This window comes from Camponotus floridanus, unplaced genomic scaffold (assembly GCF_003227725.1).
Source record: "Camponotus floridanus strain SB8 unplaced genomic scaffold, Cflo_v7.5 scaffold1, whole genome shotgun sequence".
NCBI lineage: Eukaryota > Metazoa > Arthropoda > Insecta > Hymenoptera > Formicidae > Camponotus > Camponotus floridanus.
In genome coordinates, this window is record NW_020229214.1 from 1,007,465 (window position 1) to 1,034,229 (window position 26,765).

The 26,765-nt window shown below is 40.0% G+C and overlaps 1 protein-coding gene across 2 annotated transcripts; it reads right to left on the reverse strand.

Annotated features, from left to right (window-relative positions):
• Nucleotides 1-985: 985 nt before the first annotated feature.
• LOC105250394 (tubby-related protein 4) lies at nucleotides 986-26,105 on the reverse strand. Of its 2 annotated transcripts, none has more exons than XM_011256453.3 (15): nucleotides 25,288-26,105; nucleotides 19,557-19,724; nucleotides 10,702-10,884; nucleotides 10,180-10,287; nucleotides 9,666-9,822; nucleotides 9,278-9,549; nucleotides 9,066-9,154; nucleotides 8,080-8,214; nucleotides 7,550-7,970; nucleotides 7,294-7,471; nucleotides 5,589-7,233; nucleotides 4,943-5,056; nucleotides 4,648-4,876; nucleotides 4,348-4,542; nucleotides 986-4,275 (listed from the first exon to the last, which is right to left on the reverse strand). In XM_011256453.3, exons 1-15 carry the CDS (start codon nucleotides 25,381-25,383, stop codon nucleotides 4,159-4,161), a joined length of 4,107 nt encoding a protein of 1,368 aa, XP_011254755.1. In that variant the 5' UTR covers nucleotides 25,384-26,105; the 3' UTR covers nucleotides 986-4,158. The 2 variants fall into 2 exon arrangements, with proteins under 2 accessions (XP_011254755.1, XP_011254756.1); XM_011256454.3 differs by having other exon boundaries at nucleotides 4,348-4,527; nucleotides 25,288-26,104.
• Between the last annotated feature and the right edge of the window lie 660 nt (nucleotides 26,106-26,765).

Genomic DNA, 26,765 nt, shown 5'->3' on the forward strand with positions numbered 1-26,765 from the left:
TTTTTACGTCTCTTTTAGTGGCAGCATGGGAATTTTTCTAAATTTTTTTTCCATGTAACTTGCGAGAGATTTCCCACAATCGAAAAACAAAATTACCACTTTGTATTTTCTTCCTCAAGAATTTCGAACCGTTGAATGGGTGCCACGATAATCTTGTCCAGGGCGCCAATATTGCTAAAATCGGTTCTGAGTATATCTAATAGATATTAGTTTTAATTCTTCAATTTAATTTTTCAATAATGACATTATCATTCGTATTTAACGATTTAAAACAACATATAAATTAAAATAAACATATTTTTCAATTATGTTTATTTTAATTTATATGTTGTTTTAAATCGTTAAATACGAATGATAATGTTATCATTGAAAAATTAAATTGAAGAATTAAAAGTATCAATCTAGTATCAATCAATGTATCAAAATTTTAAATATTCGGATTTTTGCAAAAACTTATGCACGCAACATTTATCTTTTTATACATCTTTTTGTGTATATATTTTTAATTTGTATTCAGTGATCTAAACATCCTTAAGATTCAATAAACATAATCTAATCTTTTCTGTAATGAACGCTAACTATAAAACGTCTATTAATTATAATCGACACAACAAATTTTTTTTGAGAGTGAAAAGTAACAATATATTTTATCTTGATTGCAAAATATTTCTCTCATGCATTATATATATATATATATATATATATATATATATATATATATATATATATATATATACATCATATCATAGTTATAACATAAAATTCACTAAAACAGTTTTTTTTTGCAACTTTCGCAAATTAATCACAAATCTTCTACAATATAAACGTAATGGAATGATTTATCGTATTCGACGATAAGAAAATTACGGTGATTAAAGGTGATCATTCTCCATTTTTGTAAAAAAGTTCGAAAAAAGTTATTTTTTGTTGAACTATGTAATGTGATGGATAGAGAGATTTAATCATCAGCAAAGGAAGCGTCATATGTCATATGTATAACTACGTTCTTACGCGTAGTATTTCCTTTTTTTATTTACAAATAGTCTCGCGATAATGTATCCAGTAACAAAATTACATTGCACATATACAGAATTATCATTATAGCACTAAGGCAAGAACTGAATTAACAATATACGTCATCCGTACGAGAAAAATCGTATTTCCAATGGATACAGTGGGTAAAGTCGTCTTTCTCCTTATGATATATTCAGTCGTAAAATTTACATATAGCGTTTCTTTTTTTTCCCTTAAGCACGATTCTTTTTGTAACACTATCATTAAGAGGTAAGGAGAGAAACGAAGCATCAAACAGATGAATAGAAGGTTAAGGATTAACTTATCAAGGATTAACTTGAGCTAGGCCGAACATTTTGGAGCTCAGTCACGTGTTAAATATGCGCTTGATGATGAGTGAAACAAATCGGGAATCGCAGTAGAGATCCATTTTGCGCAGTTATGTGAATTCTGATCGTTGCACCTTTTTTTTTATATTCTTGGAAAATGCATATGGCCTAAATGTGCAAATATACGTGTGAAATATGCGTGAGAATATAATAAGCTTTTTATCCGAGATGCGGGGGCTTTCGAATTACCCGGTAAAAAATGACAAGTCGGGAAGACAGCTATTAAACGTCCATAAACGACGTTTAATAGCTATTTTTTCCATCCGCATTTCTCACTGGGTATGCATTACGTCGTGTGTATCTCATTGTCAGCTTGATGTCGAGTATTAATCTCGTTTGTTAAATAGGCAGTTTCGGTCAAATGCAAATGTAGGCACTCTATTTTTACCGGCGTTGAAGCGTCACGCGATCTCCTACGAAATGCGCTCAAAGTTGTCAAAGATTACAAAAAAGAAGTATAACGCGTATTTTATTTTACTTTATGTGTACGGATAATCACAGCATCGATTACTTGACTAGAAAATCGCCTTCGCGTTATACAGTATCTTATACGAGGATCCTCGAATTTCCGCGGTTTTTGTTCTAACATCTTTTCCGGATATTGTACGCGGGAAATATGCGCGTATATTTATTCGCGCACTTTTATTCTAACTCGCGTAAATTCGACACACCGTTCATAGGGAGGCCTTAAAACACACGATGATGTAACATTATGTCTGTTTTGCTCCGCGTGACTTAAATCCGCTTTGCTCGGCTGAGCCGAAGGATGCAACATTTTTACAACAAATGAGATATGTTCGATCGGAATCGGATGACGCGAGATGTGGTGAGACACGACGAACGGTACAGAATTATCCTCCAATCACGCGCGCGTTCCAACTTCTGAATACACATTTCTGAGATTTCATTTAAACAACCGTCTCTCCTTTCATCCCCCTCCCTCCCTTCTTCTTTATTCGAGAAATCGCCCGATGTGCCTGTTGTCAAGCTCTTGTTCAATGGTATTCAAAAGTTAGCGGGGTGTGCATAGACGCGAGTAACTTTATATCACCCCGTATGTAATTGTATTAAGGGAAACTTTCTATTAAATGCAAAACATGTGCGCTCGCGAATGAAAGAGAAATCCGCACTCGGAATATAAAATCCTTCGCTCCACCGTTACGAGAAATTCGCGAACTCACGTACGACTTTGAATATCGGACGAGAGTCCGGGAAAAAAAAAATTCTTTCATTTTTCCCAATAAATGCATGCGAGCGTGTTGAATGGACTTTCGCGTTGATTAAACTTTTCGAATCCATCCGCGTGTTCTACATGAGTTCGCGATTCTCGTCGCGACGTTGCGTTAAAATAGCGCTTGACGTTACGATTACTTGCTGCGAGAGTGTGGAGTAATATGTAGGGACGACTAGAGAGAACCAATCAATCGGCCTATCATTCGGCACTTTGATCAGCCCGAATGTCCGGCGAGAGTTTCTAAAACTGTGCGCTGTCGCTAATGGATGGATCCGCCTGGAACGGATGCGGATGTAGACTCGAAACGTGCGACTCGCGGTGTAAAAAAAGGCATCTGAATCCGGATCAACGCCGTTGATTGAAGCGGCGCGCTTCGAATTGGCGTAACTCGCGATGCTGCGGGTGTGAGAAAATACAAGACGTTACGTAATTCAAGATTCGGGCGCAGAGCGTCGAAGAAACAATTCTGGATCGGGCAGAATGCGAGCGGGAACCTTGACTCCTTCTACATATGACGTCGTCGGAATTTTTGCACGAATTTTTCGCCGTCGACACTTTGTGCCTGCAGGCCTCGTTCGCGTAGTCCTTTTCGACGAAGCGAGCACCAGGTGTGATCGTGCGATTTTTGAGTCATGGTTATAGACGACACGACTTATCTCGCGATGCATGTATGTACACTTGCGATAATGTATGCATGCTTTTGCTCTAATCTTTCGATATCTCGCTCTCTCCTTAGGATTAATCTGCCCCGTTATCTCATGTGTGTGGCGAAGACAGGCCGGACGTCAAACGTTACGTTACAATCGTTACCCTTATTATTGCTATTAATAGTATTAGCGTTATATCATTATCATTACTATTATTATCGTTATTTTTACCATACGCGTTAAGAAACATTTAATTGAACAACATGAAACACTCGCCCGTGCGAGTCTGTCAATATATAATATATATTTATATGTATATATATATATGTGTATATAAAATTCGAATACACACACTCGGTGAAACCGCAAAAATGAACGAGGTAAACCGTCAACAGCGTCACTAGACTCCAACGTGTCGCATAAACTATACAAAATGAGCGCTCGAAATTGGGAGAAACGAAATATTTTGGACGGTACGACGAAGAAGCATTTAACAAAACATAGCTGCCGACACAAAATCTTTGTGTTCCACTCAAATTCAAATCGCTCGCAACTGCACTCGCGAAAATTAGCGTATATTCTTCACTACAGCGTCCTCGAAACATGCGATTCGCCTACGTCTCGGCTGATGATCTTCTCGTCCTGGCGATCCTCTTCACCACAGTAGAATCGATGATGTCAGAAATTACTCGCTTGATCGATACATTATCTGGGACAGTTTAATGAACTGAACTCCATGATCTCGACAATTTTAAAGGCCTCGCGCGAGATCATTAATTCTTAGAGATCGAACTTTCTCAGACTCCCCAACTCGCTCTCAAACACATGTTTCACAATCCTTTTCGTACAGTTTAAACATGTCGTAGAGCGATAGTTACTTAAGTCGTTGCGTGACGTTCGCTAGAGCGACCGCGAATGCTTGCAAAGCGCTGAACGGATACTGGAAATCCAACGTGTATGCGTTGCCATCTATTCTTCCGAATTGCATTACCTGAAAAGATTGACAAAAATATTTTACAATCTAATTTGGAGAGACCGAGATCTTGAGAGCACGCGTCCTTACCTGTCTACCTCTGAACTCGATCTGAAAGTTCTTGGCGCTTTCTTGAGTCACTCTGCCACCAAAATCGAGCTGATACACTTGACTGGATTCGTTCCACATGGGCGCCTTATTGTGCATCACCAATTGTGCGTCGCGTCTTATCGCTTCTGGCTTGGAGATTCCCGCTCCCCTTTGCTTGAGCTGTAGATGTAACGCCTACATCTCAATATCGTTTTTCCGCGCTCTTTTTCCGATTTAATATACTATGTTCATAGAAACATACTCTTCTTCAGAAGTTGAGAATATTTGCAATATACAAACCTTTTGACGTAACTGAGCTTTTTGGAATGTTTCTAAATCTCGATAACTCGTCGTCGACGAGGAATCGTCCTGGAGAAGACCTTCTTCGTCCGAGCTTTCCCCACGACTCTTTCGCATCCTTCTGCTCAGCAATGGACTCGACAAAAGTCTTCTACGGATCGGGGAAGCCGATGCTGGTCTCTTACCCTTCTTAGACGGTGCTGGGCTACTTGGCGAACTCCTTGGCAATCTATATTTGTCACTGAGTGTTACAAATGAATTGACTGATGATTCGTGAATGTGATACGATAATTACCTCGAGGATGGCCGAGGGGAAGGAGGTGGTAAGGAATGACTGTCGTCGAAATCTCGAAGTCTCGCAGCGAGGCCGTCGAGCGACGAGACGAACGATCCACTCGCGCTCGATTCCCTAAAGTACAATCGGCTTTTTTATTATTTGAATTGCATGCGAAAATGACAATTTTCTCCAATCGTATATACACAGAAAAAAATAAGTGTCAAATCAAAACTTATATTATTTAAATTAACGCATTCATTGTTTCATATATACGCAATGATTTATAATCTTCTTAGAAGAATTTAATCATTTTAAATTTCAACAATATTATAGTCCTATTTTAATATTATAATTGTCATCTCAAGAATATATAATTATTTAAATCTACTTTAAGAAAATTATAATCTTTGATTTAAAAATGTTATTTTCTATCTAACATCGTTTCTTTTCCATTCAAGAAAATTAAATCTTAAATCGTAAGAATATATTTTTCTTGATTGAACTATATAAAATGACTTCATTCAAGTAAGCAATTATTCAAGCAATTATATTTTTCTTTAATTAACGCAATATAATCTTATTTCAAGATTTCCATGTTAAAACTAAATATATTTTCGAAACAAGAATGTCCTTTTTTTCTGTGTATGATACAAATTTTTCTTACTTGACAGGTGACGCGACGGTTTGCGGTCGGCTCGGTTTCTCTTCAAGCTGAGTCTCTTGAATAACGTGTCCGTTGCTCTCTTCGCATTTGTCGACGATCTCTCGCGTCGCATCCTTCGGCGGTTCCGACTCGTCACTTTTGACCGCGTTGTCCTCGACGACCTCGGAATTTACTCCCCCTGTCGTCTCCTCCACATGTTCCGGCAATTGCGGCGGGGAGGCTATTTGCTCGTTGCTCGGAAAGATATCACTGGAATCCAGACTCTTGGACTTGCCGCAATTGCGTAATCTAGGTGGCTTCGAGCTCGGCTGACTCGCGTCGAGTTGCGGCTGAGGCTTGTTCCTTTTTCGCCGTTTCGTCTTTCGCGACACCAATACCAATCTCTTGTTCGGCGCGTCTCTTCGCAGCATTCGCAATGCCACGTCGCACGGCACTAGTTGAGCATCCACCAGGTCCAGATAACCGACGCTGCAACTTCTGACTATCGAGTCGTTGGAACACATCGGACCGATACTGATCACCGTCGAGGTTCTGTGAACGCCCCGCATTATTCCCATATCGGCGCCAATATCGTCGTCGCTAAATTGCATCAGATCGTCGTCGAGTTTAACGATACCCGGCGTTCCGGCGTTCGTCTTACCATAACACACGTGACACTTGGGATCCTTCTGCTTCGCGAAACACTGCGAGCACGATGACCCGAAGCACTGTTCGATGTTCTCCGGGAACTGATAGGAACATGCGGGCGATACTATCCCGTGTACGCCGTTTTTGTTGACAAGTAGACCAGCGGCTTGTCCGACCTGAGAAGAGCTGTTGTTATTCGACGACGTCGCATTGAAACTCGCCTCGGTATTTTGATTATTCTTACTATGTACAAAATTGTGAGCGTTTTGCGACATCGCGGATTGATGGACGGCGTGTGACGGAACGTTGCTCGCGCACGCCATGTTATTTAGACCGTTCAGGTATACGGCCGAGGTGCAATCGACGTTCTCGAGGCCGTTTGTAACCGAGCTCTGCGAGATCGAGTATCGACTGCTCGATGCTTCCGCGGCCTGGCCGTTTTGCATAGAAATGATGTTCGCTGGACAAGGACATGGCTTGTCGTCCGATGCGATCTGATTGAGCTTGTTGTTCTCGAGTTCCTTCTTGGTCGCGACGCCGGCCTGCTGAACGTCCGCGAGAACGTTCTTCATCCTCTGAATGCTGTTGGCGTAATCGGTGCCCGCGTTCGACGTCGCTATCAACGTCTGCGTGGGCGCGACTGCGTTTTTCGGCGACTGTAGAGCCGGCACGTCGCAGCATCGCGGCGGATTGTGCCTCGGTGGCGTACGATACGTGTTGGTGGGGGCATTTCTTATGTTCTCGTACAGATTTCCCATGTCCTGCAGATCTACATAGGGCACGTACTCGCTTTCATAGCTCTCGATTTTTCCCAGCGACGTCGGCAACGTCTCCGTCGCCAGGAACTGATTCGATATCTGCGACTTGGGTCGATTCGGATGATTCAGACGGGCGTTGCGAGGTGTCATCGGCGCGATCGGCGGCGGTTGCGCTTCCGGGGTCGCTCGCGAGCTCGATTCCTGATACGATTCCTCTTCGTCCTCGGAGAATAGATTTGGATTGAACGTCGGATCCGGACCTATCGTGATTAAATTTTAAAAAAGAAACTGATCACAGTCACGCTACTAGATGAGATTACCTGCAGGTAGATCGTCTCGAAGCTCCGTCATCACGAGCGTCATCTGTCTGGGCTGCAAGTGCAGCAACGATGTTCGATAAGTCACTTGACCTAGGTTCGCGGGAATCGAGTCCGCCAAGCCGTGAAACTTGAATTTCGTGCCCCAAATGTTTGACGTCACTTCGACCAGCCTCGCGTGCTACGAACAGAGGTGCGCTTATAACGTTCTTACGCTGTTTTTTTATATCACTTAATACGAACAGAAGAAATATTGTACCTCGGGCAAAGTATCCACGTATGCGAGATCGTTCGACTTCTCCTCTCGTTCCGTCGCTTCCTCGCTCGGTCTCTCGTCCCTTTTCTTTCTGTTCTTCTTCCGGTATCGGGGCGATCCGCATAAATCCGCGGTGTCCTTCTCGGTATCCGACCCGTCACTATACGATGGACACTGTGACATGTCGTCGAACACTTGCAGAGTCTCCTGGCTCTGGGGATCAAATATCACAAACTCGGGCCGGATCTTGCTGGTCCGTCTACCTTTGAGGAGTGGCACGAGACCGCCTAGATATTCCAGATAGAGCGTGTAACACGGCACGGGCTCGACCGCGTGTCTGAGCATGGTGCAATGTAATCGGCTACCTCCGGGTGGTGGCCTTGACACGAAGCGTCGCAGTTCCTTCGGTTCCGGCACTAGACATCTGAAAGAAGCGTACGAAAGATGCGATGTTTATATGTGTAATGTTTCTTCTTCATCGGCGGAATAGTTGGTCCTTGACAGCCAAAGAATTTCGAAAGCTCTTTCTTTACCGAATCGTGTTGGCGAACAGGGCGGCTACTGAAGCTCTCAATCGTGGTGGTAATGGGAGTTGTTGAACATTGGATTCCCTCGTGAGAGCCGCTCTCACCGCTAGCCTCGACAACAATTGTAGCGAGCCTACTCTCCTGCAAGAAACAATACAGTTTGATTGTCATGCATCGTTACTCCGTAACTCTCGAAGCGTCACTTGTATTAAGAATCTACACTGAGAAAAAATCTGGTTGCATTAATTAGAATTCTAGTAGATTCAACCAGTATGTCTGTTGGAAAATGGGCGAACCGGAATTCTTGTAGGAATTATCAGATGAATCTGATTAATTTCTTCCTAAATTTACCAAATTTTCTGATTAATAATACTAAACTCCCCAGCACCAAGTCGTCTAAAATTTTTTCCATCTAATCTCAAAAGTCTGTTTAATATTTTGAATTTCAACAAGATTATTGGATAAATTCAATTCAGATTATTGAATAAATTATTATTATAAATTATTATTATAAATTATTATTATTTTAAATTCAGTTTATTAGAAATTAAACTGATAAACAGTGATGCAAGAAGAGGATGCAGCTCAAACACACACAATCAGAGAGCCAGCGTCCTCTTTCTGGCACTACTGCTCGTAAGAGAAAAAAAATATACTTTGGATTCAATGTTAATACTAGTTCTTTATATACATTTCATGGCAAATATTAAATACGAATTAAGTTAAGAGTGGCTTGCCGCCTAGAGACAAGCAAAGAAATTAATGTAATAAGAAATTTTATAGATCCAACCAGAAAATACTAACCAAATCCTTATAGTAAAATCTATTAAATAATCTAACAATAAATGTTCTAGTTATAAAAAATCGAGTCTTATCTATATATTTAATGATAACTAGAAATTCTTGTTTGATTTAATCAAAATGCCATCAATCATATACGTCCTGTTGTACAATCAAACAATTTTTCTCAGTGTACATTCGCGAGGGATCACCTGGAGACCCAAGCGGCGTGGACGCGCGCTCCGGTGGCTACGAAGAGTCGCCTATCGTTGTGTCCCCAGGTCAATGCCGATACAGGGCACTGAAGTTGTGAGGAAAATCGTAAAGATAAATTATTTAGTTGCACAGCGTCGACTTTAGATAGATAAATAGAGCGAGAGAGAGAGGGAAAGAGAGAGAGAGATGAGCATTCTTTCAAACGTACTTGCGTGTACGGAATCTCAGTCGTGTAGACGAGAGTACCGTTGACCGAGTAGAACTTGAGCAGATTCGTGTACTCTTGCGGACTTCCCGAGTGAAGGTGTTCGGACTCCTTCGTGCCCGCGATAGCGAGCAGTTTCCTGGAGTTGCTCCATTCGGCGTGCAAAGGCGGCTTCAGATTGCTGCGTATCGTGATGGGTGACACGTCGTCGAACGATCGCAACATGACGATGTTGCCATCGGCAAGGCAAACGGCTAGGACGTAATTCCGGTCATCTGCGCTTGCACATACATCACGACAAACGTGTGCGTCAATTTGTCTCGACCGGTGACTTTTTTCGGGCTCGAGAACTGGCGAGTCTCGAAAAGCCTCTAAAAGCCGCGATTGATACCTTTCTGACTTCGATCACACGTCTCGTCCTCCTCCATAGTGAACTTCTTGGCGCTCCACGCCATCGAGGTGACACCGGCAGCCAGTTGTACCTCCGACACCATAGCCCCGTGAACGTCCATCACGATTAATTGGCCCGCCGTCGTCCCGAAGTAGACCTTTTTGTTGCAAATGACAGAAAAAAATATGAATAATGTCGTCTCATTTTTTTTTATCGGTTTTCTATCTACAGACGAAGATTCATCGGTGACAAAGAGAAAGCTTTTAACTCGCTGCTGGATCGCTGTCAAAAATGATTGAGCGTAACTTTGCGACACAATGTCAAGAGTGCTTCTATCGGGGAACAATATATCATATTTCGCGCATGTTGCACTCGTGTTACTGTGCCCTAATCTCCGATGAAAACGCTCGAATATTATGGACATTGATTGCTTTTCTTTCACCAATTACAACGTTCTTGATAAGTTAGAAAATTACGCGCGTAAGAAATGTAAGATAACAATTTTTTTTCAAACCTGCTGATCGTCCGGAGTCCAAATGCCGCAGGTTATCGTCGCCTTGTCGTTGAGCATCGACGACCAATACCTTTGACCAGCGACACTCCCGACCAGTACGAAACCATCCTGCAATAAAACATTGCATTCTCCACAGCTGATACTCCGTAAAAACGTGCGCGACGCGTTTACGAGAGATCGTAAATAAATACATAAACCTCTGAAAACTTAAAGAAAGCGCGTCTCGAGTGGAACGCTCTGAACTGAATGGCAATATTCTACATCGATAAAATAAATAACTATCGATTTATCGGAGTCTTATTTAACGAAAATAGAACTTAATTCTCTCTTCGTTAAACAGACGTACATTTGTTTAAAACAATATATATAAAAATTACATTTATTTAATGCAATAATATTTGTTTACTGAATATATTGTGATATTATTATTCATGAGAAATAAAAATCTCGATTATCGCGTAAACTCAACAAAATATTATATTTAAATTTACTCTATATTTAAATTTACAGATTGTAATTTACTCTGTAACATATAAGAGCCATGCGACCATCGTGGGACCAAGAAAAATGCGTAACAGGTGTGCTTCTGTCGTTGATCAATTCTATACTCCATCGTCCGTCGTATTTGATCCAAACGAAGATTACACCCGAACTGTCGCACGAGGCTAGTTTTTGATAGGGTTCGTTCCATTTAACGAGTATCACCTGCAATCAGATAGAAGAGATTCGTAAGCTGAAGAAGAGTAAGAATTATTAAAACTTGGGAAACCTCTCAACGATATTATTTCTTCAATTTTCTGTCCATTTTTTATAGTATTCCGCAAAGATAATATTATGTGTTTTACGCTGCCATCTTTAATATAATATATTGCCGTAAATTGAGCTCCTATATTTCATTTTGAGCTCTGTTATTAATTTTATAGCCTCTAATCAGCAAACCTAAACTTAATTGGTATCAACGTTCTCGACGAAAATTTTTCATTCTTAATCAAGGATCCTTCCATCGCTTACTTCTTACAAAAATGAGATAATTAACATGATTGATAATTGATATTAAAACATTATTTTATCGTTGCTTTATCACTTTATTGCTTCTGATTACGAGAATTATTTCGAGCGTGGCTTCTTCGATAAGCCCCAAAGGCTAAAAAAAATCAATTTTCGAAAAAGTAATCTGTTTGAAGAGATTAAATCAATCTTTCAAGAAAGATAATCGTGACCTTCGTTTTTAAAGATTTTTCGCGCTATCGGCGGTTGAAGCGAGTCTTGCACAAGTCTCTTGTCGAAGTCGAGACGCACGCGGAGATATCCACGAAGTGTCATTGCTCCATCGTCGATCGATTGTCTCCTATTGCGGTGACAAGCGAGCGCGCCTATATATTTTTATCTTGCTGATACGGCAAATAGAAGTTTATCGGAAAATTAATTTCTGGAATGAAAATGTTAGATAATTCGCGTTGTATGCGCTCGTTGACTATTTATATCTTCGCGAATTATAATTAATTAAGTATAACAAGGATATAAAACTGTAATTTGGAACTGTTCAAATTTATCACGGATATCTTGTAATTTGTAATAATCGTTACATTTTGAATATTAATTTATCGTGTTTCACAAATTTGTTATTTTCGATCAATTTTACATTGTCCCCCAAAAAATTACAAAATAATAAAGCATAAAAACTCTGTACTGTTTTTTTTTTCAGTGCAATCGTTATCTTTTCCGAGATTTTTCAAATGCATACATTAATGTTTTTCCGCAAATCTGTATCCGCGAAGCTTTGATACAGTAACTCGTATTCTTTAAAAAAGAAAGTCGAACCAAGTCATAAGGCTAAGCTGTGAAAAATGAGAAAGTGGATGACATGCGTAGCGACAAGATGTACAAGCATGTGTGGGTCTGCACATGTATTTATATGCGTGCGTATATATGTGCGGAAAAGAGAAAGTTATCGATGCTTTCCTGCAACAATTTTCCATGTATTATTGTACAAATTATTCTATGATTTATTAAGTGCAAGTTACTACAAATTTGTCTTTCTCCTTGACAAAATTGATGATTTTTCAAATATAAAAGAGTCACGTTGTGCAAACGCAATAATGGAAGCCACTCTTTTCTCGGAGATTAACAAAGAATATATATTTGCAGAGAATATATATTTGCATACTTTTACGACGTCATTATATTTGATCGTAATCGAGGATTTTATTTAAATTAACTCGAAATGGCATATTATCCGCTAATGGAAAAATCTTATTAGCGATATAAGAAAGTTGAAGAAAATTTTCTCCCTTCTTTTAAACGCGATTCCATCACGCGAAATATCGCCAATTGCGAACGAAATTGCGTTACGAGAAGCTGGTCTCGCTTCATGGGAATAAACGGGATTTTCCGCGTGCTCTATAGGTGCAATAAAATCTGTCTGAGGGTCGCAGGTTGTAAATTGCGAAGACATGATCGTGTAAGAAAGTCGCTGATAGTGCTGATCGATAGGAGCCTTGTATGAGCTCTTTGGATTTTCTCGCAAAATCGTGCTAAAATCGTGCCAAATCTGCGATTGTGGGATGCATCCGGGGAACATGTTAAAAAAAGAAATCGCAAACTTTATATTTTTAATATATACATATAATTTTCTTTCTTTTATGTGTTAAACTATGCATGCTAAATGTGTTTACTTCTACTTGCTGATTTTTAATGTTGCAAGTTTTAATATAGATTGAAAAACAAGATATATTGAGAGTAACCCGTGTATTCCTGGTGGGTTAGATTCGTTTATAAGTGCGCGATCGTGCAGCTACAAATTGACGCAACGATCTATTTTGAGCGACGGAGATGTCTGCTCTCATAATCGCATTCTACGATGGAATACACGTGGTATTATCAACTCTTATACGCGGCGCGCATGACACCCCCGCGTTTCATTACGTACACACCACATTGAACTGCTCATAAAGTTATATTTTCCATATACATTTTTCGCTTAATCGTTGAATAATGCTCCCTGCTTAACCTGTCATACTCCTTTTGTTTTCGTTCCCGTACAATATTCATTGTACGAGACAGAAAGGGAAAGGGAGGGAGAGAAGGATAACGCATCGGCGCGCCTGATAATCCGGTGTAATTGTATTTTCAAACGTAAAGGGAGCCGAATGAGACTGTAACAACGCGGTTGTCGTTATCCTTTTTTTCCTCTCCCGTCCGTTAAGGTTCGTTGAGAGTTCTACGACCTGTAACGTATTGCCGCTTCGTATTTTGCCTTTTCCGTTTCGATGCGATCGTACTCCGGGAATGAAAAAGTCGCGCGAGCGGAAAGATGTAATTGAAATTACTCGAAAGAAACGATGTATTTTTCCCTCGCAGTATCCTCCTCTCTCGTTTCTTTCGCGTAATTTCGTCTCTTAATCTTTCTTCCGAGGGAAGGGGACAAGCACGAGAAAAGTGCCAAGTCTCGCGTTATAATGACGTCAAGTTTCGTCTTCTATATCTCGCTACCGTGCATTATTCATTTAGATTCCTCACCAATTTATACTGCAGGAATGCATATTGATAAAGGATGTAGAACAGGGAGAAGAGTTTCTTCTCCCTCCTCCCTCTCTCTGTCTCTCTTTCTCTTTTGAAAATATACTGCAATTTTCCTCGCCAAGCTGCTACTTTCTGTTCCGAAAGCAGGGGCAGATCGTCACGTAACCCTTTGACTGCTAATGCATTGCGGTAAAGACTGCAGCAAGCGCCGGAGCCTCGGCTAGCTCGTTTGGTAAATCAATGATGCTCCTTTTCACACTCGTTCTTTTTCAGTGTCAAGGTAATTCTACGCGCGTTTGCGTATCCCGCGAGAATTATTTCTCTTCCTCCCCCCCCCCCTCTCTGTCTCTCTATCTTGCCTCGTCATGTTCTTTTGGCTCAATTTCTCACCTCATGATTTATGACGAATCTCACCATAAACTAAAATTTACTCTTCTCACGCTCAGAGATTCCTGCATTACTTATATATCGCATGTACAGAACATTTTATATCGAGAGAAATGAGATGAAAGGCCTATAAATAAAATATTTTTCGATTTTCACGCGCGAAGTCTTTGATTGCTAGATTTTAAATTGAAAGAACGTCTGAACGAAAAATCGATAATATCGTCAGTTCATATAAAATAAATTTTATAAACGGAATATAAATTTTCTCCTTCTTTTAGAGATTATTTCTCTCTTTTTAGAAGTTATCTCTCTTCCTCGGAATAATGCTCGAATGTTTATTGAGATGTCATAATTGCGGAAATCTGATAAACATATTAATTCTGTGCGTATGCGCTTCCGAAATTACAGATATATTGTATCTTAATTTATTGCATCAATTCGGGTGCACGTTTTACTCCGTTGACGCTACCTCCCGTGCTCTTCCGCCATCGAAATGCCACCAGTTCGCGATCAAAGTGTATTGAGTCCGTGAGATGAATAATTTATACGTATAATACAATATCGTCCGTTTAATATTCCATAGACTTGGTCCTCCAGCACGATACGCTCATTTTAACGGCTCTACTCTGAATGTTAGAGCATATACTTGGTACACTTATCCCCGAGAGATTAGCGAGCACGCAGTTAGCGTGGGTCCCAGCATTACGTTTTCGCATTACGGTTCCACTCATCTCTTGAAATCTCTCCGGCTTTACTTATACACGAGAAGAACTCCAAGAGAGGACTAATGATGTTAGCACGTGAAAAAAAATGTCTCGGCCAACATCAAAGTTTCATTCCTTTCACGGTAACGAGATGTGTTACCTCCGCAGGACAGATCTCTTTTTGATTTGGCTAATAATACTTAAAACCAGCACAGACATGTGCAAAGAAAGTCTAGTTGGAAGGTCTGGCTGAAAGCCGGACGAAAAAACTACGTGAATATTTCATCGGATGAGAAAAGTTTTCAATACGCATAGAGCTTTCCTTCTCCTATTTTTAGCTTTCATCGCCGCAATTATTATTATTGTGGGTAATTTTTTAAATATTCATAATCTGCAAGGGTCTTTCAGAAAAAAGAAGAGAAAAACGTTTCGACGGAAACCAGTTGATCGTGCAATTGTATGCGCGCGGAAATTGTCAGTGCTCGAATAAGTGACAGCTACTGTATAAGGAGCGCAGATATAATCGCGCTATCGATTCGAGGTCCGAACGCGGCTGGTACGGCCTAGAACAGAAATAACTGAAAATACAGCCCTATCGCCGCACAAGTCGCCAATGGCAATTCAGAGAGGAGGGGAGAGAAAGAAAAAGAGAAAGAGAGAAGGAGAGTCCCGAACTGCGTCAAGCCAAATTGCTTTCTTTCCATTTCAGAATATCACTTATAATACGGAGGATAATTTTTATCACAGCAGGGGGGAGGACTCGCTATTTATTCTACGATATATATTCCTCCCCCAATATATAATCCCATTCTTTATTTTTAGACAATGTCGATGTAAAGAGCATGTATAAAAGAAGAAAGTAACGTTCCTATAAAAGAGAAGCGTCCCTAGAGAAGTTATAGCCGCGGAAACGAAGAGTTGAGAACCGCGGCCTTAAAACAGCACTGCAGATCGATACCATGGCGGCTACTACCCTTAAACTCTGAAATGTGGACCGAAGTATGTTGTGGACGCAAAATTCCAAGCTTTCGTCGACATTCGTCGTCGCAATTACGTATAAATGGGAGAAAAAAAAAAGACGGAGAGGCAAAAAGAGAGCGAAGATGTAATGGAAACAAGATGAAAGGCTTTTTATGCACGCGGCTCGCTCGAGAGGGCGAATCGTCGAAACGTCCCTTTCCGTCGAAATCTCGCTTGAAATCGTCATCGAGCATATCCGTTAACTTTCGACGAATGTTAAGAACCAGCTTCGACATTCTAGATTTGCATTGCGCGAAATGTCGCGCACCGTCGATTTATCTATCTAGCGCAAGTGCATAATTCACGTGTATAAATTATAAATCGACGCGACATAACGAAATACGTACGAGTCTCCGAGTTCTAACTTCGCCCCGACCTGCTTTTCTCGCCTGTCAGGACCGTTTCCTTCGTGTGTGCACTTTGAGTAAGGCGATCGCCTCTCGTGCCTGCGTGTCAGTCCCGCGTTGACTTATTGACTGAGGTCCGTTAAACGAGGCGAAAGGTCCGTAGGGTCCGGGAAAGTTAACAGATGAACACAAGGGGGACATGTGAACCGGTAACACACTCGCACACACATAGACAGACACACGCGTCGTGTACACGCGTGCCGCTATCGTGTCCGGAGCAGGCGCCGATGGGCTGGGGTGCTGATCTCGATTTAATTAACGCTGGTTTAAATACCGTCGAACAATTTACTAGCAGCTTCGAATACCTCATAGCTGAGCAAAGTATTTTGCTATCATGCGAAATAGTAGAACAGTACAGTCTGAGAGAATACGGGTATCTACCGGATAATTGATAGAAATTTGGATGAGGAATTTGGATAGTTGATTCCACTTGATTAAAATGTCTTTCATATTTTTCGCCAACATCATTATTCAAAGCATTTCAGCGCCGAAAGGAATGTCTTCTCGAGAATGAACACCTTCTCCAGTGAACGACGAGCAGGAGGCAGATTCCTCGCGCGAACGCGTCAATGTCTCATTCGTCACGTCACTTAGAGTGCGTTTGCAACGCTTGTGTACAATCCACGATACCTACCCTCGCTTCTCACGTCCCGCTACCTCACGGAACCAACCCCTCAAGTAGAAGTGGCTCGTATCCATAAAAGATAGGGGCGAGAGTAAAGGGCGCACCGTGATCGCGCCATGCGTTCGCACGTGAATACGCATAGTGCGTTGCATCAGAGGGAATCGGTGTACCTCAGTGAGAAAAAAAATTCAAATTCAGAGAAGGAGCAGAATTTTTCGAATCGCGAAATGGAAAGGAAATGGCTCGATTTATCTCGCTATGTGTAGTCTACCATTTATCCTTATGTAATGATCTTCGTATCTAAGCGCCATATATATTGTTCGTGGATTTACGGGGGACAGATGCCATTACTCGTGTTCTATTGTAATGCGAGTCTCCTTCCAGCGCGGAAAAGAGACGGCGAAGATCCGGGATGTGTTGCGCGAAGTTGGCGAAGAGAAGACGATTCGTTTCCAGAGGAAACGAAACGCTATATACGTAATAACGCGCGGACATAAGGAAGGAAGGAAGGAAGCCAGGAAGGAGGGTTCAACCCCCGAGATTTTAAGCCGGTGATATTAATATTGGAGAAACCGGCGACGGAGAAGCTCGAAGCGTATATATGTGCTAGGCGTAGTTTGTGAAATCGTACGACGTAGATAGGTAGGTAAGTCTATGAGCACCTGCAGGCAGTTTGTTAAAAGCGCATACGGCTTAATATCGATTAAGGGCCACAAAGGACTCCTGCTTCGCTCTGGCCGTTTACTATCGATACCGAGATTACACCAAGTTTCGATCACGACGGAGCCGTCGACGCGTATACAACGTATGTATGTTTAACGCAATACGTGTTGCGAAACTATTAAATTGCTTTGTTCAAAATATTGGCAAACTTTGCAATTATTATCTGTCATATAATCTTTACAGAAATTTGAATCATAGTGTTTTGACGATAAATCAATCGAGAATATAAATTGTACATAAATGTAAATAATATTATCAAGGAGCATTAAATAGAAAAAGGTAGAGAGAAAGAGAAATTTATTACTCAATTTATTCAATTTATATGAAAATATCGAGGTACTAATATTATCACACACGATAAAGTAATGTAGAGATTGATGGATCGCACTAATTAAGATAAAAACAAAAGAATCGAATTTGTTTAAATAGAAATGAAGATGGAGCATATTGTGCATATTTGATGTTTTTACTACAAATACTCGATCCACAAATGGATTTATTACAATTAACAAATGAAATCTACAAATGAAAGTTTTTAATACTACCGAGTAGGCAAACATAATTATGATTCAAATTTGGACTATGTACTAATATTTTCTCTAATAACGATGAAGAAGAAAACATTCATATTTTTATTAAGCACTTTTTCAATAATACGATCATGTGTTTGATAAAAGTTTTGAAGTTGATTTATCTATCCCTTAAAAGTTGGATGGTTGGATCAATTTTAACGAGGATAAATGAACCAGTTTTTAACTGCGATGAATCTCTATTTTAAGTCATGTATTTTCAAATAGATTGCAAGGAAAATTAAATATTTTTTGAAATAAAAAGAATGCCATTCGAAATATCGGAAACTAGAGGATGCTCGACTTGTTAGAGAGCTGAACATAGAACGTAATAATTCTTATAAATGAATTTCAAAAGCACTTTGATAACTAATTTAATAATAAATAATAATTTAATTTTTCTCAATATAAACTTACTGTACACTTGTTTAGAAAATTAATTAGTCTATCTAAATTAGATTAACTATCTAAATTATTTAAATTTACGAAAAATTATAATTTACTCTTTTTTTCTCTCAAAAATTTCTCTTCTTTTTCTTTCAAAAATTATTTTAGATTCAATTCTCGAAACACGTTCCTTTTCCATTTGTCTATCCATTTTATACTATCCTGAGGGAGAGAAACTTTCATGTTGTTTACTTTCTTTCCCTCGTATAAAAAATTCATTACTTCAGTAAAAATTACGTGTGAATAAAAAAAGTATGACGTAGATTGACATTTTAAGTGAATATTTAAGTAATTTAGAATTAAAAACGCTTGTTTTTACTCTACGTAATTAAAAAAAAAAGAAAACAATGTATCCCCTGCAATTAATATATTATATATATATATATATATATATATATATATATTAATATATATAATATATTAATCTTTATGATATTTGTTTTCCTCTAATGATTTAATATATCATCGTTCTTATTTGCAATGATATGAGACTCCATTTGCATCATGCAACCATCCCATTTCTTTGTCGATTTAATTCACACACTCTACAACCAGTTTTCGCGACTGGTATCGAGCAGATAAAGTGTATATACATTGGCTGCTACTAAATGATAACCCTCTCATGCTTCCTTCCATGATATTGCAAAGTAACGGTGGATAGAATATTGCTCGCGTCAAAAGACCCGATTTCGAGAATTGTGAAATCATGATATCTATCAGTTACCGAATTCATTGATTATGCATTCAAGTTACTATTTTAGTGTTGTAAAATTTTTTGAGCCACAGGATATATAAAAAAAATATTATTTTTGATATTAAATTATTCTCTAACCGAAAAAAATTCTGAAGAAAAGACTTCAAAAATACATATTGAAATATTTAAAGAGGAAGAAATTAAATACTGGTTTCCCTCAAACGTTCATGGGCGATTCAAGCTGACGACAAGAAGTTGAAGGAGAAAAGCGATACTCACTTCGCTACGATGCCCTCGGAGATTGTAATTTGCCCTGAGTGGAAGTTCCGCGGTTCTGGTACGACAATGCGATGTAGTAAAAGTCACCCCTACCAAGCCGCGAGCGTTGCCGGTAGCCAGCCATCCTTCTTGGTAGTAATTTGTACGATAGAGCTTCCATCCTTCATCCTGGTAAATAAGAGGAGCCAACCGTGTTAGTTGTTTCTTCTCGTGGAAAATAGCGCGAAACGTCATTCACTCGCGATTTATGGCGCCTCGATGATTTTAACGCGGTAATTTTTTTAACAATTCTCTCGAGGATGACATGGATATTTTTAAATCTATAACGATTGTAAATGGAATCGGAAAAAGAGCCGTCACGTAAAATATCGCGACCTACTTTATTTAATGATTGAAGTCGCCAACTTTCCAGAAAGCGACTTAAATAAGATATTTTCTGAATTTACGCGAATAAATTATCCAAGTGAGTTGTCATACCCAACGAAAACATTTCCTAAAACGTATTTTAACGCTGATTAATGTTATTCATTGAATGGAATTTAATACAAATTTCATTTGATACAAGTTACATATGCGCTTTTGCACGACGAAGTATATAATAAAAGCGATAGATTGAAAATCAAATAATCAATTACATTAATTAATCGTATTTTTCAATATAAGATAGCATAATCGTTCAGCGAAAATCGAGGATGCTTGTCAAAATGATCTATCGCTATCTATTTATATTGACACATAATACATTTTCAACTCAAACATGACATTATCAAGTAACAAAGGCTTCGATGCTGAAAAAGGGTTTCATCTTCCGACTATTACGTATGTGGGCGTAATTACAGGCAATTTGAATCCTTAGCAACATCGAGATACACGTGTGCATAGAAAGAGATGTCAAGTTTATCTACTGTATAATATCATAAATTTTCTTTCAATAGAGAATTTTTACGAGATTGTTGTAATACGAAAACGAGATTAAAGTTATATTAGTGTGTATTTCAGACTTCGGCTTTGGCACGGGAAACAATCGCAGAAAATATTCGATCTGGATAATTTGCATTTGTTCCCTCTCTCTTTGGCATTATTCCCATCGATAGACCTCTGCAATTTGCTGCAATGTCGAATGCAATTATTTTGAAAGAACATTCAAATTTTATATAATAATTATAGTAACGCGCATTTTTAACTAAAAAAAGAGTTTATCATTCTTTGCATAGTGTTGGGAAGAAATATATAACAAAATAGCAAAAGATTAAGAAACAAAAAATATCTCTGTAATATACTTCTGAACTTTTCGCATTTATATCAGAGACTTCGAAAATACGATCATTCTTCTTTTATCCGCGTTTGAAATTTTTTTAAAAATGTCATGTGTGCGAGATAATTATACCATAGAAATTCATTAAAATTTCAGATTAAATTACGGCTAAAATAACGCGACTAAAGCATACGAGTACTTTATAGCTCCTAGTAGATAAGTTGGCGTATTCTGACAGTTCGCGTATTCACCGGGTTGCCAGTATAATTAAAATGTAATCTAACGGAGATGTTTTGCGTAGCCATAATGAGATGTAGTCCAAGAGGGATACATCTACGCTGAAACAAGAGTAGAGTAGAGCCAGTAGCAATGTGGGAGACCGAAGTAATTCAATAGCCAACTTCCGCAGACAGCTATAAAAAAATGAAAGCCGGACGTGAAAACGCTGCGAGATCAAATCTCGAGACAATAATCCTTCGTGGTTATCGTAAAAAATTTGTGTCTCGCTCGTAAATCTTCGTTAGCGTTCAAATCTTCGTTGCGCGGCCCTCACGGAATCGCGTCCCGATTTCTATCCCTGTGTCGAGACGAAACATTTCGCAAACGTCGCGGCGTGATCGATGACCACGAGGGTGGTCTTTATTTGCAAGTCACAGTCATATAACAAACGGGGAGAGATGTGGCGAGGGAGGGGGGAGGGAAGATGCGGGGGAAGAGAAATCAGCGGTAACCCAATCTTCGCAAACACGTTGGGTGCAATCCGCGGAAAATAGGGGGCGAGGAGAAAAGAGGTCTCGATTGGTGGAAATCGATGTTGCGCGAAGACGGGACGCCTTGTGGAACGCGGAGTGCGAGGGAGGCGAGATTTTTTTTTTACCGTGGGAGAGTTTAGCTCGAAAAGTCTCGGTACAATTTTCCGGCGAACAATGGCACATATAGTAGCGGCCCTTGATATAATGACGTTATCGATGTGTGCGAGCACGATTTACAATAACTGGGAGTATAATGGAAACGTACGGAGTGGATTAGCTCGATTACACGCGACCGTGATCCACGTGAAACCTGCGCTTTCTGATTTTCTGACAGATGATTACGGATTTTTAGCGAAGTTCCTTTCCGTCTCTTGCTCCAGCGAGAAAATAAAATTGTCTATCGGATAAAAAAGTTTTAGCGGCAGAATCTTTTTAGATTCACGAGGTAGCACGAGAAAGACGAATCCTCGATTATGGCGCATTATGGTTTCTTTTGATGGATCGCCATTTATTCCTGGTGACCTTTTTCACGGAGACATCGAAAATTTATATCGCGTGTAATGGCTTATGGACATTTTCGATCGAGACCTCTGATGTATATAAATTCATAAAATATTGGCATTTTTCGTTATGAACCACTACATCTTACGACTACGACCGTATAATCAGGCACGAGAGAGTATAGTTAACGAAAACGGGAGAAAAAATAATGATATACTGCCTACTGATCGCGAATTCTTTCCCCGGGGATGGCAGACTCCGAGCGACTCGATCGAATTCGCCCTCTGCTAAGTCAATTATTTTTCCAGTAATTGAGCCCCCCGTCCCCAAGTGGGTTTTCATCGCGTTTCTTCCTGCGTTCCGAGGGCCGACTTCCGTCCAAATCGTTGATCGGCAGATTGGCAGTCTCCGGCGATGAATTGAAGTAGGCGAAACGAGAAACATGCTCGTCGATCGAGAAGCACGGTGGCTGTAATTAATTCTGATCGATTGCCTCATCCGAGAGTTCGGTAATCAAATTAATCCCCGTTGTACACATGTACACATTGCACATGTACACATGAATATTGAATCCGGAAGACATGAACAGATCATTAAAAGAAACGAGAAGAGAGAGAGAGAGACAGCGTTATAGCTTGAAGCGTATTATAGCTTTATGAAAATATAATATTCATGTGAGAATTATTTTTAAAAGCAAAGTTGTATTTCGTATTCAACAAAAAACAATTTTTTTTCTTTGAAATCCAAGAATGAAAAATTGCTTCTCATAGTTTTTTATATTAATTATAATTTCAAACTACTTTACTACAAATTTTAAAATCTCGATTCATGTACATATTGCATGGATAATAAATTAAGTAAATTGAGGAAATCTACCGAAACATTTTCCAATTGTTTATCAAATTTAAGAATTTTACAAAAAGCGAATATAAATCTAATATTAAAACTAAGAAGTTTTCAATCAATATAATAAAATTAAAATCACAAATGTAAAAAATTAAAATGTTTCGTAATAAAATTTCGTATTAAAATATGTTTTATAATAAAATTAATGAATACAATGGAACGAGTTTCTAGCGAATTTCTATTCCAGTGATGGATAATTAATTAATGTCCTCTGTCTTTCTCGCAATCTGACTGATTGTTTCATTATAAAAATTCTTAATCTTTACAAAAACACATGCGCTTTGAAAGTTAAAGTTCATCCGACATATTTTAATTTTGAACGAAATAAAACTTTTTTAATACATATTATATAATACGAAAAGTCAATTAAAATATTTCACAATTAAAATAATTTTCACAATTTTAAACTTCTCAGAATTATACTGTAATAAATCATCATTGAATAATATTGAGAAAAATACGGAGAATAATTATTCTTCTGAGGTTTTTTTTTCTATTGAAGCGTGTTATCGGAAAGAGCCACGTGTAATCCCAGAATCATTTACGTAAGCGGCGAATTGAATGGAAAATTTCCTCGATGCGAAAAAAAATTTTGCGATTACACACCCGCTTCTCTCTCGCTCCTCTTTGCGGTACCAGTTCGTGTTTCTCGATGACCTCGACAAGTGGTACGGAACAAAGCTCGTTGCGGGAAACTTGGGCACTCGTTAGTCGGTCCGTGAAAAGATCCACTCGAGACGCCGAGCACGATCCTCGTCGCCAAGTCAGATTTTATACGACGGCGAACCCTCCACTGTGAAATCTTTCACCCTCGCAACGTCTCGCTTCTTCCTCGAACGTGCAACGTGCACACCTCGTCCTGACAGATTCCGATCTTCGTTGGTAGTTGTTTTGATATGGTCTTTATTGACTTACGAGACTTTTCGCAAAGAGACGTCCTCGAAAATTGTAAGATTCTTGCCAGGAATGATATTACTTACATATTTACTCAATTACATGTGTAAAACGTTAACAGTTTTATAGGTAATCAGAGTTCTGATATATTTTCTAATGGCTGACTATTATGCGATGGAATCACTAAGTAGCGAATTAATTAATTGCAACCGCGAGATATCACCCAGGTCTGTTTTAATTTATTTGAAACGATATATAAACCTGTAAAGAGAATTAACGATTGTTATCAGTGGCATTTAATTCTCGACTTTGAAGTTGATGAGTCGCCGTTTTCTGTGAACACAGGACTTAGTATCGCTATCGTCGCACAAGATCTCTAATGTTACAAACAGATGTAAGATCAAGTTTCCTTGAATATATTACAGTATAGTATAATATATATCGTTGTAATATAATTCTACTGTAATTATAAGCAAACGAACGTGAGCTAATTGCCCTAGCCATTTCACGCGAGGCGGACAAATTAATTTCGCGCGAGCTTTCGCTCGAAGGCGAAAAGTTTCATCTAATCATCGTTTACTCCCAGCAAGGTATATGTCAAAATGCGACAATTTTGCATTTTTACTCGGGCCTATATATTTTACTGCAGCAGCCGGTCGCTATAATTTTTTTCTCCTCCAAATGTTATAAATATATCGCAAAATGAAATTTTATCTTTGAGTTGGAATTAAAAATTGACAATCTCTGTCGCGAGAAATTACAAATTTTTCCGATACTTCCAAGGCGATATATTATTGTAAAGGTAGAGTCTCCCCGCGATTATGTCAGCGCGTCGCGATCGACGTAAAAATAACTATGGATAATCTTGCGGAATCTAAAAATTCGCTGGAGAGCTGTCGAAATGAAGGGAAACCTTCGCTTGTAGATCGAGTTTCTCCATACGATACGCGATACGCGAACGAATATATGCAAACTTATTCACTCAACTTGCTCGTAAGGACAATTATCCGCAACGCACGTATTGTGCAATAATGCGTCGTTAGATTGTTGCATAACATACGCTAATATACGTTAATTTGTATTATTAACGATTGCGAGTAACGGTATCATTTTACTTCATGATTCGCGGAACGCGATGCAATAAAATATATTTTTAGCCTCTTGCACTTGCGTTCGATAAAATGCGTCCAATTTATATCTGAAATTTTTCCTCTTTGATTTCGATTTGACTTTTAAAGGGAAAGCGTAGAGAAATTTTCTGTCATATCCGCGTACCCCGATGCAATCAACGTATGATAAAAAAAAAAAAAAAAGAGAAACTTTGATGTCAATAAAATCGATCGAGTGTAAGAAATAACAAGAAATAACACTGATGCATCTGAAATGATTGGATCAACTATTATATTATTCCAAAGTAATTTACCTCCGGCGACTCGTCCGGCACTTTGCCCATCCAGCTGAGCGACAAGATATTGCAGTCGCACTTGGCGTTGTTATTCTTCTCGAAGTGCAGATGCATGGTTGCGACGCGGTCGTCCTTTCCGTCGGCATCAGGTCCATCAATCTATCGAATCGGCATCGAAACCGTTTGCCGCTCCGGATTGTCCCGCGGCCGAATTCCACCACGTCGCTCTTTCCGCGAGCAGCATCCTCGAGTACGTCGCGCACCCTCCTCCCCCGACTCGCCTTGGATCCCGTGATCGATAATCGAATCACACAGCTCACACGTCAGCGCGCCCGCACGCGACCAGCGTGTGTCCCGCGGCCGAATCCCTCATGGCCAACCCTCGTGATTCCGAATCCGGGAGGTAGGTGTTCTCCTCCTCGCACCGGGAAGGGGCGGGGAGCGCGTCGCGCTCGCGACGCGTCTCTCTATCTCGCGACCCGATCACCGGCCCGGGAGGAACAATACGCACGTATAATTTCGCTCGCCGCCCCTCGGAGGAGAAGAACCACCGCCGTCGAAACCACCCCTGATGGATTTCGCGCGACTCTCAGTTTATCGCTGTTCGCCAATCCCGAATCATTTGTTTCTTATCACGACCGCCATTTTGCCGCCCGAGACGCTACTCCACCTTTCGAGGTTGCCGATCCCCGTGCCGCGCTTTACGTGCGGGTGGACGTGCGTGTACCTCTCTCTTTCTCCTGCTCGTGTTCTCTCTTTCTCTCGTTCGCGCGTACCCTCGATGCGCACAAGTACCCCCGACGCGAGCGTGCGTCCGACTGAAAGCTCGGCCGCGCGCGCGGGCCGTCACCGCCGCCACCGCCGCTGCCGCCGCCGCCGCCGCCGTCGCGTTCTCGTTTCTTCCGTTCGTCGCGTCGCTTTCGCACGACGAGCGTATTGATTAGAGCCGGCCGTTCCGCGAGACCGTCTCGCGCTCTTCTCCGGTGCTCCGCGTTCAACTCGCCGCGAGCTTTTCCGCGACCGGCGCGACCGGAGCCGCCCCGCTTCCTGCTCACGCGGATGTTCGCGGACCGTCTCGGTGTCGTTTAGATCGCAAATTGATCCATGTATTCGATATATTTGAGAACGATATATTGGAAACTCATCCCGGCAAACACCAAGTAACATTTATATAATTGTAATTTCCTACTCGATATAACTGTTACATAAATGTTATATAACTGTTATTTGGGGTTTGCTGGGATTTTTTGTTTGTTTTAATACCTTGTCGAAGATCTCTCTCTCGAAACATGATCGTATCTTTCGATCTTACTTAAAACGTTAATAATTCTTTTTTATGCTGATGTCGATATTTTAATATAGTTTATGTGGAATCGTGAAAAGGATAAAGCGAGGAGGAGGAGGAAGACAAATTTTACGCCGCTTTAGATACATCGAGCTTTTCATTGACTAACAGTCGATTTTTCTCTTCCTCTCTTGCTACGAAGACGTAATAA

What these genes read in the sequence shown, in the direction of transcription:
- LOC105250394 (XM_011256453.3), bottom strand. Translation starts at nt 25,383, where the DNA reads ATGCATCTGCACTTCGAGAAGAATAACAACGCCAAGTGCGACTGCAAT. An exon ending in GGACTCCGGACGATCAGCAG is followed by an intron (nt 9,823 to 10,179) that starts GTTTGAAAAAAA and finishes TGCAACAAAAAG; the next exon opens with GTCTACTTCGGGACGACGGC. An exon ending in ACCGTCGCGTCACCTGTCAA is followed by an intron (nt 5,057 to 5,588) that starts GTAAGAAAAATT and finishes ATTGTACTTTAG; the next exon opens with GGAATCGAGCGCGAGTGGAT.